Source organism: Anastrepha ludens, chromosome 4 (assembly GCF_028408465.1).
Source record: "Anastrepha ludens isolate Willacy chromosome 4, idAnaLude1.1, whole genome shotgun sequence".
NCBI classification, from domain to species: Eukaryota; Metazoa; Arthropoda; class Insecta; order Diptera; family Tephritidae; genus Anastrepha; species Anastrepha ludens.
The window spans coordinates 3,109,397-3,121,431 of record NC_071500.1 but is presented as its reverse complement, the minus strand read 5'-3'; the positions used below and the strand labels follow the sequence as shown (position 1 = coordinate 3,121,431).

Here is a 12,035-nt window from a genome sequence, read left to right as displayed (position 1 = left end):
ATATGGCAAAAATAAATTTTTTGTTTTTTGGTAGGACTGTTATAAGCTTACATGGCAAATTTCAGCGTGATATGTCACATAGTTTGTTTTCTGTGCTACTGTAAACAAGTCAAGCTCGAGTGTGGAAAATTTTGAGTTGTGCCCCTTTTGTATTTAGGGTGCGATATGTGACCTGGTCTATGAAAAGGTACTTTTCGTGTCAAAAAATCATTGGTACATAAGGTACCTTTTCGTAGGCCAGGTCACATATATGCACATTTTTTTAAGTTTTCTAAGCACGTTTTAGGCAACCAACGACAGATATAGACGTTTGAGTCAAACAGCAGACAAGACGACACTTTGTAAATATCGGACTATTGCACATTTTCCGATGTTTCATTTCCTCCACAACAGCGTATGAACGCAGTGGGAGGAGTGGATACTATCGATGGCGCAAAGTCTCCAGAAGCCCACAGGAGTGGAACGTGGACGCAGGAACCTCTTGCGTGAATAGAAGAAATGATATCGCGATTCTAGGGTGGAAATCAGTAGAGGAGGAGGAGTGCTATAGCTTAGTGGGAGCATGCCCCACATGCCATACATATTTTTCGATTAGGTTTAGCAAGATCTAAGGAAATATGGATCTGCCACCAACTTTCAAATTATCAACTAGTATGAGGAGTGCAGGAATATAAAATTTTGTTTAATAATTTGCTACATGTCTCATCAAATAACTGACAATAAATTACCATCCAATTGGCAAGTCTTACGTAGTTTATTTTATAGTGTGCGCCAAGTTAAATTAACCAATAGAGAAGCTGGTTGACTTACAACGAAGGGGGGGGGGGCCTTCCTTTTGGTTTTGGAGAAAGCAAAGATACCAACCAGAGAAAATTAACCCTCTGTGGCAAAGTAACAAAACTGTATGATGAGGGGGGTAAACCGCTACAAACGCTACAAAATCTCTATGCGCTTTTCAAAATCAAAAAGTGGAATATTCCAAGTCAACCTTTGCAGACGCCAGGCTCATCAGGAGGCACTCAGCACTAAGATCGCGGAAGAAGGCAGACAGTTTGTGCTACTCCTGAGAGATTCACCTCTTTTGGACGTCCTGGCTGTACGGGAAGCATCGACAATGATAAGAACCGAGGCAAGTAGCTGGGAGGACAAGAATTGAAAAATCAAGAAAAAATATATATGTGAGTTCGTGTTTGCCACAAATTGGTTATTATTTAAATATTAACGTTATTAACTAACACTTATTTTTCATTTTTAGAATGTGAAAAATATGTAGAATTGGAATCCGCACCTATCATTAGCAGCATATCAAAGGGAGAGGAGCCGATTCTAGAATAATAGAATATAATTTTCCACCTAGAGAAGATGCGGAATCGTAAATGAAGAGGGGAGGTGATTAGTCAGACGTGTCATTTCTAATAGAGATGCGGTGCAAATTATAGCAGAACTTCGTTGTAAGTAGAAGTGCCATACGACACCGCAGACAAGAATTTTGTGCGACCAAAAACCAATCTGCCGAAAATGAGAGATATTTGAAATATTTTTTCTTAGACTAGTACAGTGAAGTTGTCATTTGATAGGTCTACAATGTATGATACTTATAGTATAAGTCGTTAGGCTCGGTCGGTGAGACTTACGTATGTAGTATCTTTATTAATCAACATATAATCCTCATTACCCTGTTTCAAGTTTTACATAATATCATTAGCTAATGACTGCACTAATATATTTAGTTGTAGCTTCAAAATTATTTGAGTTTATTGTTAGTATCTTAACTGGAAAAAGTAATGAATAAATATAATTCTATTCCAGTTCAACTGGCTTCCCATAAATGTGAGTGCAGAATTTCTCAACAACACTAACACAAAATAAGATTTTATACTTAATACTTACATGTCTCGAATCTCATTTGCATGAAATTATTTAGAAACTCGTTTTACCATAGTATCGGGGCCCGCCTGGTGCTCTCCTAACCTTTACTAAAGCATAGCAACAGGTTGACTTTAAATGGAGAAAGAAGCAGACTACTACTGGAAGTTTGTAAGTATATTTTTTTAGCTTTTATTAATTTAATCAGACCCCAAAAGTTTTGTTTGTTTACTTCAACTAATTTGCTAAAAAATAAATGGGCACAAGCTCAGCTAAGAGGAATTTGTTATGTTGAACCAGAAGCTTAAGAATTTAAACCAACACCACTAATACCACTTTGATATACTTATAATAGAATATACACTTATACATATACATATAATTTATACTTATATATTCATATACACTTTGTTTTGTTCTCTTTTAATAAATCTCTCTCAATAAAATTGGGGAGCAACTAAAATACGCTCACTTGATAAACAATAGGAATTTTGAAGGAAATAGCAAATTTTGTACTTCCACCGCTATCAGGCCTCATAAGAAGTCATGTGCCTTTCGAATGCTGTCAGATTACGGAGAAAGTTCAAGCTTAACAGCTACTAAGTATTTATGAGAAACTCTGTTATTCGGCGGCCTACAAAGTTTGGCAACAAAGTGCCCATAGACAGTATTAAATTAGAATACGTTTTGTAATTTGAAAAGTGGTATTGTGAAGATTCGACTTAAATAATAGAAATTATTAATAATAAATAATTAGAAATTATATTATGAAACGTTATTTGCATTTGAACATTAGTGAAATGATTTACAAATTGCATCACATTTTGCCTTTAAAATAAGATTATAACTGTGAGATGCTTCCGGGATACTTATAGAGCGGTGGTTAGAAAAACACACCGAGTCCAGTTGTTTCGAAAGCTCGGAGGTTGTACGCTGATAGAATAATTGCTAGGTTCAGTGGGTAATCGTAATGGTAATGGTTGTACTGGTTAAGCTAAGGCCTTTGCCCAGTGCTTAATTTTAGTCATTTAGTATTGCGAGGAATAGAACCAGCTCCTTAAAAGAGAGCATTTGTAAGTCTTCATCCACTAGTAGGTAAGAACCCAGGATTTTTACTTTTTCGAACCCTCTTTTGAATACGATTTCCATTGTTTCCATTATGGCGAAAAACTCTGCAAGGAAAATTGCCGTATCTGTACTCAGTGTTAAAGATTTGTGTGCTCTAGGCACTACAATTCCTGCTTCTACCCGCCGTGCGTTCCAGCGTATTCTGTGTGATCTGTATACCATTTTTGCGAGTGACGATATAGCCATGTTGGGCTTGTGTTTCACTCGTCTTGGCGAGAAGACATCCTTGTATCCTGTAGTGCAATGGGTAAGGTCGAATCACAGCGATTTCTCATTTTAAAATTTAAAGGCGGTACACTTTATTAAATTTAATCAAAACTATTTGGCTTTAAGCCAACCGCAGAGTGAATGCTGAAAGCCGAGCCGAGCATACAGCTATTACCGGTCGGCGCTGAGTAAGATTAAGTGTCGCATTACAGATGCAAGAACCAGCACTGAATCTGGCGCTTTCTTGTAATTACATTTGTGCTTATGCAAGTCTCATAAGATGAAGAATATTTTGGATTAAGCTCAGTATTAGTTTTGATAACATCCAATAATGTCACTTCCAAAGGTTTTCAACCAAAACTCGATTGTGATAGCATTTATTTGTTTTTATTCCAAGAAGCAGAGCGAGAAAAACTCCACTAATCAAAACATGAATATTCATTATTTTGTTTAAAACAACAAATAATTACCTGCCATAAAAAGTGACTGAATAGCAGATGTAGTCAGCGACGGAAATCAATTCCAAGCTGAATTTCTCGCATTAATACTTTATTCTCTCTCTGACGCAATTTATGAAATTCTATGCTTCCAAATTTAGGCTCGCATTTACCATCTTTACGCTCGGCTCGGCTTTCAGCGCTTCATTTATGTGCGCTCTAAAGCGTGTGTTGGGTATACGAAAGTTGCCTCAACTTAAATGTTTATATATGTATGTATGTATGTATACATTAGGGTAGCTCGTTTTTTTGGCTGAATTAAATGATATGTGAATTTCGAAAATACATATATAATACAATTTTAATTCTAGGAGAAATGGTAGAAGAAACAATAGGTTGAAAATAAGTTTTCAGCGAACGAATTTTTGATTGAAAAATTCCCATTTCACAAAATTATTTTTTTTTAATTAGAGATACTCGATTTCAATACTTTGGCGGTTTGTTTGTTGGCCATTCGGCAAATGTCTTTTGCTGTGAACGACCTTTTTGACTTATTTCTATATGCTTTTTTAATGATCTTTCGCACCAGCTCAATCGCGAATTAGTTTCATTTCCTCCACTCGAAGCAAATTTTGTTGAAATATTAAGTTTTTGGCTGTTAAAATAACTTACTTCCTCTTTTCGTCTTGCCTTTTTGATATTGTAAATTTCTTCGCGCTTGACCATTAAATCGCAATTGACAAACAGTTGATTGTTACTACCGACCAAAGTGCCGAGCTGGCCACCGCGATACTTTGTTACTTGGCGCTTAGGCGCTTTCGTTGGATTGTATTGGAACAAAATTACGCAAAACTGCCAGTTAACGCAGGAACGAACTCGGTGTGAGAACGCGCATTGGCTCTTTATATCACAAAAGCTTACGTCCCACGGCATTTCAATGTATTTCAGTATGCTTTCGTGGCTTATGGTGTTGTATTGTTATCGAAATTTATTCGCGATTTTACATAAACTTACGAGATATTATAAAAACCGTTGTGAAAGATAAGGAATATTTGCCCAAGGCATGTTACTCGACGATGTGATATAATATTTATATATCTACACTGATGACGAATACCTGGTATGTCTAAAAAAGACTTTCATTTTCAAGATCAACTATACGATCTAAACTTTCTAAGAGTGTATAAAAACCGTTATTAACTACAACTGGGCTGATTACGTAGATAGCTTCCACGCAAAATATCCTCACGTGGATTTGGCGAATACATTTTAAAATTGGCTTATAATTGAAAAAATAGGATTTTGAGGAAAGATAAACATTTTTCTTTTAAACTGCGCAGGCGAGCGCCTCATTTCCTATAGAAACCGAAAGTACCATATGAGTTGCGAAGCATTTTTTCCGACCAATTTGACCCACACTAATATACTTATACATATATACAAGTAATTATACTTACATACATAATTGTCATATTATGCATATACACTCACGCCGCGCTTATGTTTTTCTACAATTCTGTTCATGCTGAGCGGAATTTTATATCGAGGTAATTAAATAAGTCCAAAGTAAAGAGAATCTCTATCTGCCTGTGAGCTCGTACTGGAATATTTGTGAAAAAGCACATGCATTGTACAACTAGTAAACAAACGAACAACTAGTAAAGTCAAGTACTAGGCTGCTCAATAAGTTTTGCGGTTCGATGAGACAAGCACAATTTTATGGTTTGAAATATACTTTATTATTCGGTGTAGTCTCCCAGAATATCAATTCACTTCCAACAAGATATCAATTAATAAATTCCATTCCTGAAGTGAGAATCTGGAAGGGCTGCAAAATACGCGTCCACAGCTGTTATGAACTTTGATGAGAAACGCTTTCCACGCATGAATTTGTTTAGGTCTGCAAACAGATGGAAGAGTTTAGTGACCGAATTTGGTGAATCCCGTGGATGCTTCAACAAAAATCATGGATTTTAGCCATTGTCAAAATGCTCTTGTGACACCGTGCATTGTCCTGGTGAAAAATAATTATTTTCTTTTGCAAAATTTTTGTTTACGAATTTTTTCTTCAGCTGGTCTAAAAGGTTACAATAATATTTAGAATGTTTGTTCCACCTGTTGGCCCAAAAACTGATGCTGATGCTTCTTGGCCGATTTCTGGACTCGAACTCCTTTGGAGCCGAAGAGCCAGGTTCACACCACTCTTTAGCCTCTTCTTTTGTTTTAGGATCATGATGATAGACCCAGGTCTTAGCCTTGGTGATGAATCGATAAACACACTTCACACTTCCTTCCTTTCCTTTCGAACCCCTCTAAATGTTGTTGAGAAATTCGAATTCGAATGTGTTTTTGTCCATTTTTAGCTAATGTGACACCCATTGCCTCACAGCTTTCTGAAACCCAGTACTTTACAATACTTATTACGCTGCTCAATGAGATGCTTAGGGCTTCTGCCAAGTCTCTTTTACTCACTTGACGATTTTCAATACGATATCCTGTATTTTTTCTACGATTTCAGGTGTTGTTGCAGTTGCTGTTTTTGGACGTCGTTGACTTAGATCGTTTTCAAGGATGTACGACCCCGTTCATTTGTTCTTTGAAACATTTGTTCAAGAATTTCCTCGGCTTTTGCACCTTCGAAACATAAAAATTCACTCTTTGCACGATACTTAATTTTTTCCATTCTAGAAAATACTGTGACACGTTGATATTGAATTGCTTCTAAACAAAAATGAATCAACAGATTTAAATTAAACTTCACCTACGTTCATATTAAGAGTGTACCAACATAACAAAAACCAAGTATGCTAGTAGCAAAGCCTTCTCTTATCGAACCGCAAAACTTATTGAACAACCTGGTACCCATACAAAACAAACTTTCTTACGAGCAGTGTTATATACTTTAAACTAGCAGAGAGTAAATAATTCACCGGCAAGTTCCACCTAGTGAGATAAGCTGAGTCTACATGTCTGCCTTCCAGCCGTTGCGCTGTTAGTGGTTGCTGAACTGGACATCGAACAAGTTGGTTATTCTTCTCTTGCCAGCACTTTTTTTATTCTCACTTTCTGCTTCCATATAAACTTGGTGAAGGATTCGGGTAAGCAGATTGGAGTGAGCCAGAGCGAAAGAATGACAAGCTTCGTAAATATACCAGAGGGAAGTGATTTTCCACTCGAAAATCTGCCATACGGCGTGTTCTCAACAAAGTCAAATGTAAGTAACGCTTATAAATTGTTTTGCAGTTCAAAATATAGGCGGAAATCCAAATTTGTATTTGCGCTGTGGAAGTGTTCGTATTTGTCCTGTTCGCAACTCAGAAGAATTTTATTCCAGTTCAACAAGTTTCCCAATTAAGTGGAAATTTCACAAATACAAAATACGACTTTATATAAAAAAATTTGAATTTGATTTGCATGAAATTAATGAGAAACACGTTTGACCAGCGAATAGTCGACCCGCCTGGCACACCTGTGACCAATGGTTTTGCGTCTTTGAGATGACTTGTGATAAGCTTTGATACTAAAACCTTCTCTAATTCTTTTTTGTTTCTTTATTGAAGTGAATTGATATTATTTTCATCTCATTACAGCTCCGCAAACGCATTGGTGTAGCGATTGGTCAACATGTGCTCGATCTTGCCGGTGTAGCGCAATTTTATCCACCTAATGTGCAGGTAACAAACTGTGCAAAATTCAAGAAGATTCTTCACCAAAAAAATTTATATTTATTTTTATTTACTTATTTCATTTAATTAAGGACGCACTCAACTCGGAATCGTTGAATTTGTTGATGAGTCTCGGCCACTCAGCATGGAATGCAGTGCGTACGCGCACGCGCGAATTGTTGCTTAAGGGTTCCGTGTTGGAGGAAAATGCAGTACTTGCACAAAAGTATACGCGATTTGCTTTATTTTCTGGTAGTTTAAAACAATTAAGAACAAGTTTCTACTCTTTTATAGCGTCGTCATTCCGCAAGCGGAGTGCGAACTGCATTTACCCGCCAATATCGGAGACTACACTGATTTCTATTCATCCATTCACCATGCCACCAATGTGGGCATAATGTTCCGTGGCAAGGAAAACGCATTGATGCCGAATTGGCGTTACCTTCCGGTTGGTTACCATGGGCGAGCCAGCTCTGTCGTAGTGTCCGGTACACCGATTCGACGACCATTAGGACAAACTGCACCTGTAGATGGCCAACCACCAGTGTTCGGTGCCTGCAAACTCTTGGACTTTGAGTTGGAAGTAGCCTTCTTTATAGGTGGGCCAGGCAATCAACTGGGCGAAAGAATTTCAGCAGACAGTGCTTGGAAAAATGTGTTTGGTTTTACGTTAATGAATGATTGGAGTGCGCGCGACATACAGAAATGGGAATACGTGCCATTGGGTCCGTTCACATCCAAAAACTTAGGTACCACAATATCGCCATGGGTTGTGCCTGTCGCTGCACTGGAACCCTTTTTGGTAGATAACTTTCCGCAAGAACCAGAAGTTCTTCCTTATCTGAAGCATGAGCGTCGCTTCAACTTTGACATAAATTTGGAGGTTTCATTGAAACGTAATGCTTTTGTGGACTATTTAAGTGCTTTACCCTATTAAAAAGTTCACCCTCTCGTCTTTTTGTTTCTTTGCAGCCGAAGGCGCTGCTGAGACGGTCATTAGCAAATCTAACTACAAGTATTTATACTGGACAGCGTTACAACAGATTGCGCACCACACCGTCACTGGGTGTAATGTGCGTCCGGGCGACTTGATGGCATCTGGTACAATAAGCGGGGAAACAGAGGACTCATACGGATCGATGTTGGAACTAAGTTGGCGCGGCTCGAAGACAATTAGCTTGAATGGTGGCGCTACACGAAAATTCCTGCAAGACGGAGACGAGCTCATTATTCGCGGCCACTGCGAACGAAATGGTGTAAGGATTGGATTTGGTGAATGCGCTGGAAAAGTCTTACCTGCCACTCCATTTTAAGGAGTAAATCTTGTCTATAATTAATGTTGTGCCTTAATTAATAGAAAATAATTTTTAAATATTACTTTAAACAATTTTTCTTTATTATTTGTTAAAAATTTATCTAAGGTAATGGAAAAAATTCTAACCATTTTTCGTTAGATGTCGTTAGAGAGCCATATCTCACGACAAATTAAAAATTGGTATTACGCTCTAAAAAATCATCTGGGAGTTTAGTGCTTGTGGACCCAATTTTTTGCTACAACGAGGAAAAAATATAAAAATTCAAAACAGGGGGCAAAAAAATGTATATTGTTTATAGACCGTGCGAAAGTTAAGTTTAACTAGTAACGTCTCTTGAAAGAACATACACCAAGTTTCTGCCAGAGTGGTCTATTTCTTTGTGTTGGGTATTCGTGGCAATAGGGTTTCCCCCTATTCTCCAAACTTGGCTCGTTCGGATCCCTCGGTATACTACTTGTTCCCCAATTTGAAGAAATGGCTGGCGGGAGAAAGATTTGATTCAAACGAGGAGCTGCTTGCAGGAATGAATGGCTATTTTTCAGACTCGGATAAATGCTATTATTCTGAAGGAATGAACAAACTAGAATAGCGTTGGACGAAGTGTATAAGTCTGAAAGCAGACCACGTCGAAAAATAGAAAGGTTTACTACAAACATTTAACTTTTTTTTTTCACGGACTTTTCAAATGACTCTCGTAGTATGGAATGCGACAGCAAAGTGTTGGTTCTAATTATGCGGGCAATCAAGGGGAGTTAAAAGCTTAACCCATTATGTTTGATACCACATAGCAAATTTCTTTCCAATATGATATTGCCTTATAAGTACGAGTATAATTGGAAACTGAAACATCCGCATGATATTCTGCAAACGATTTCACACCTTCTGGCAAGGGCTAGAACTTCTAGTAGTCAAAAATCTTTTTGTTCACTACTAGTCATTTTATTTGGGAACACAAAATTAACCCTGTAGTCTTAGTTGACACTCGTACTACTCAGATATAGCAAGAGCATTAAAAAGAATTAAAAAAGATGTTTGGCGAGTGCTCAGATTTTAGCAAAATATTTGGTTGGAATAGTAGGTGACCACGGAGCAAATATTAAATATCATGTTTTGCTCACACTTTCAAATAATGCGTTGTTGGTGTTCCTTTTAATAAAATAACGTATTTCAATCAGCAGAAAAACTAATAAAAAATACAAAAATTAATTGCCTTGCATGAAACGTGATTTTTCTACTATATGGAATTCTGTCCTTTTCCTGATGGGTTGTATAGAAAGGGTTTTCCAATAAGAGGTGTTATTTTGATATTCAAAGAAAAATGCTATTTTTTAATATAAATGATCGGATGTTTATTTCATTATAAAGAGGAAGGTACGCTGTTAGTAGTAGAAATTACCTTCAGGAATATGACCACCACGACCACGCTTACAGGACAATATCCTTTTCAAGAAATTTTTCATAACCGAATTGCAAAGTGGCTGCCCTATGTCCTCGATAGCCTTACGACCCTGGGCTGTTGGCGTAGACCTTCCCTTTCACGTGGCCCCAAAGGAAAAAGATCTCGGTGGCCAATTGTAATCACCTCTTCGGGAGATAACACGGTCCGGAAACTTTTCCCGGAAAATATCAATGGTTTCGTTGCTTGTGTGGCACGAAGCACCGTCTTGTTGAAAATCCATATCGATACCATCTAATTCCGGCCATAAAAAATCGTGAATCATCTCTCGATAGCCTTTTATATATTTAAATAACACCTGTTATTGGAAAACGCTTTATATCGGATAAAGGAACTACTCTCGGTTGTAATAATTTATTTATTTAGTGTAATACAACAACCCAATGCTCCGGAGTTTTTGCATGCTTAGAAATGGGAAAGATTTCGAGATTCTATCAATGTTGTGCACCCAATAAAACAAAACCCTTAGTCACGGAACTTCAATAATTAGTAAGATCTCAACAAACGAAATCTGCGAAGGGAGTAACCTTAATAAACCAGGTACCGGGTTTGTTCATTCGCAACGTAAAAGCCTCTGAAAGAAAGAATAAAAAGTGGTGAATGTATTAAGAGAACTGTGGAATTTGGTGCTATTTTAGTTTTTAGACTCCTACGTTCTTTTTATGTAGATTTTGTCTGAGAATACCACCAGTGAAATTTTCCGGGGAAATTTTTTCTAGAATATTTTAACCCTCTTGCTGCCTTCAATCCCTTTACTTTTCAAACAGCCCCAAATAAACTTTCAAAATCGCACTGTTTTGTGGCAGCTAATATGTTAAAATATACAATATAAACTAAGTATTTAGCTCAGATAAGTATTTTAACACTCGCTCCACTTTTCCAAAAAGCGATTAAGTGCCTAATTTCAAATTTAAATAGGCATTAAACCAATTTTTTTAGCAATAATAGAACGCAACAAAGATGCCTATGATTTAATGACATTTCGAAATAGCCTCACTTTTGGGCAAGTGGGTGAAAAAGTAGAATGGAACTGCGAGTGATTCATTTTCAAAAAGCGTTAATAGAGTAAAACGTATTATAAGTACTTTTTGACAAAAAAAGAATTCAAGGAGTCAATAAACTCATTTTTCTAGGCAGATAATAATTTTCCCGCTTTTCAACTGCTTTTTATACTTTCCAACTAGATTTTATACATGCTTCCGTAAACATAAAACAGAAAAAAACATATATGAATATAAATATTTGCATTATTTTTCTTGCAATGTGTCTTATTGATAATTAAGTAAAACTATTTCCGCTGTGAAACATTTTTTTTCAACGCTTTATTAATTCATGCAGTAAATGGTTACATATTTGCCTCTAGATTTTTTATGAAGTTTGACCTTCGAGCACATGGTCTTTTGTGCCCTGTTTTTTTTTTTTATTGTTTTGTTGACTCCAAACTGATTTGAGGGAGAGAGGGAGCGCGTAAAAGTTTATCAAACAGATTTTTATAATCTATCCTTTGTAATCATTAGAACTTGAAGAAGTTAACGACTGTTGAAATGAAGAAGTGTCACACCGTGGCATAGTTTTCAAATCAGTGTATTTATTATTGCAATTATGACCGCGGGTTGGCTTTATCTACATACAAATATGGAATTCACGTATTCAATTGGATTCGTGTTTACCTAGTAATCGGTTCATCTCTGCCTTCGTTTCGCATATCTAATGGCAACGTAGCTTTAAGCTTTTTCACATTGTACTGAGGACAGGGTGACTACAGGGCATAATTTACCACACCAGTATCTGGTACAAGCGTTAGTTACTTGGCACCCTTTGTATCTGAGAAAGCGCTAATATCTGTCAGATGCTTTGAGAGGGGGCTTCAATTTTAAGAGCGAACGGCGTCAAAATACAGAGCGCACCACGTACTGCGCCTGCTCTCAGCACACCCCTCACCATCCCACCAACCATTTAT

The 12,035-nt window shown here is 37.1% G+C and overlaps 2 protein-coding genes across 2 annotated transcripts in view; one reads left to right on the top strand and one right to left on the bottom strand.

Moving 5' to 3' along the window:
- Positions 1-4,402, bottom strand: part of LOC128862580 (glutamate decarboxylase) — a 73,578-nt gene extending 69,176 nt beyond the window's left edge. The window contains exon 1 of the mRNA XM_054101302.1: positions 4,311-4,402. The gene's annotated coding sequence lies outside the window, so the exon portion shown is untranslated. The remainder of the gene's footprint in view (positions 1-4,310) is intronic.
- Positions 4,403-6,614: 2,212 nt separating this feature from the next.
- Positions 6,615-8,690, top strand: LOC128859809 (fumarylacetoacetase). Its single transcript, XM_054096900.1, has 5 exons — positions 6,615-6,852; positions 7,229-7,312; positions 7,396-7,529; positions 7,598-8,199; positions 8,276-8,690. Exons 1-5 carry the CDS (start codon positions 6,769-6,771, stop codon positions 8,614-8,616), a joined length of 1,245 nt encoding a protein of 414 aa, XP_053952875.1. The 5' UTR covers positions 6,615-6,768; the 3' UTR covers positions 8,617-8,690.
- Positions 8,691-12,035: the final 3,345 nt, after the last annotated feature.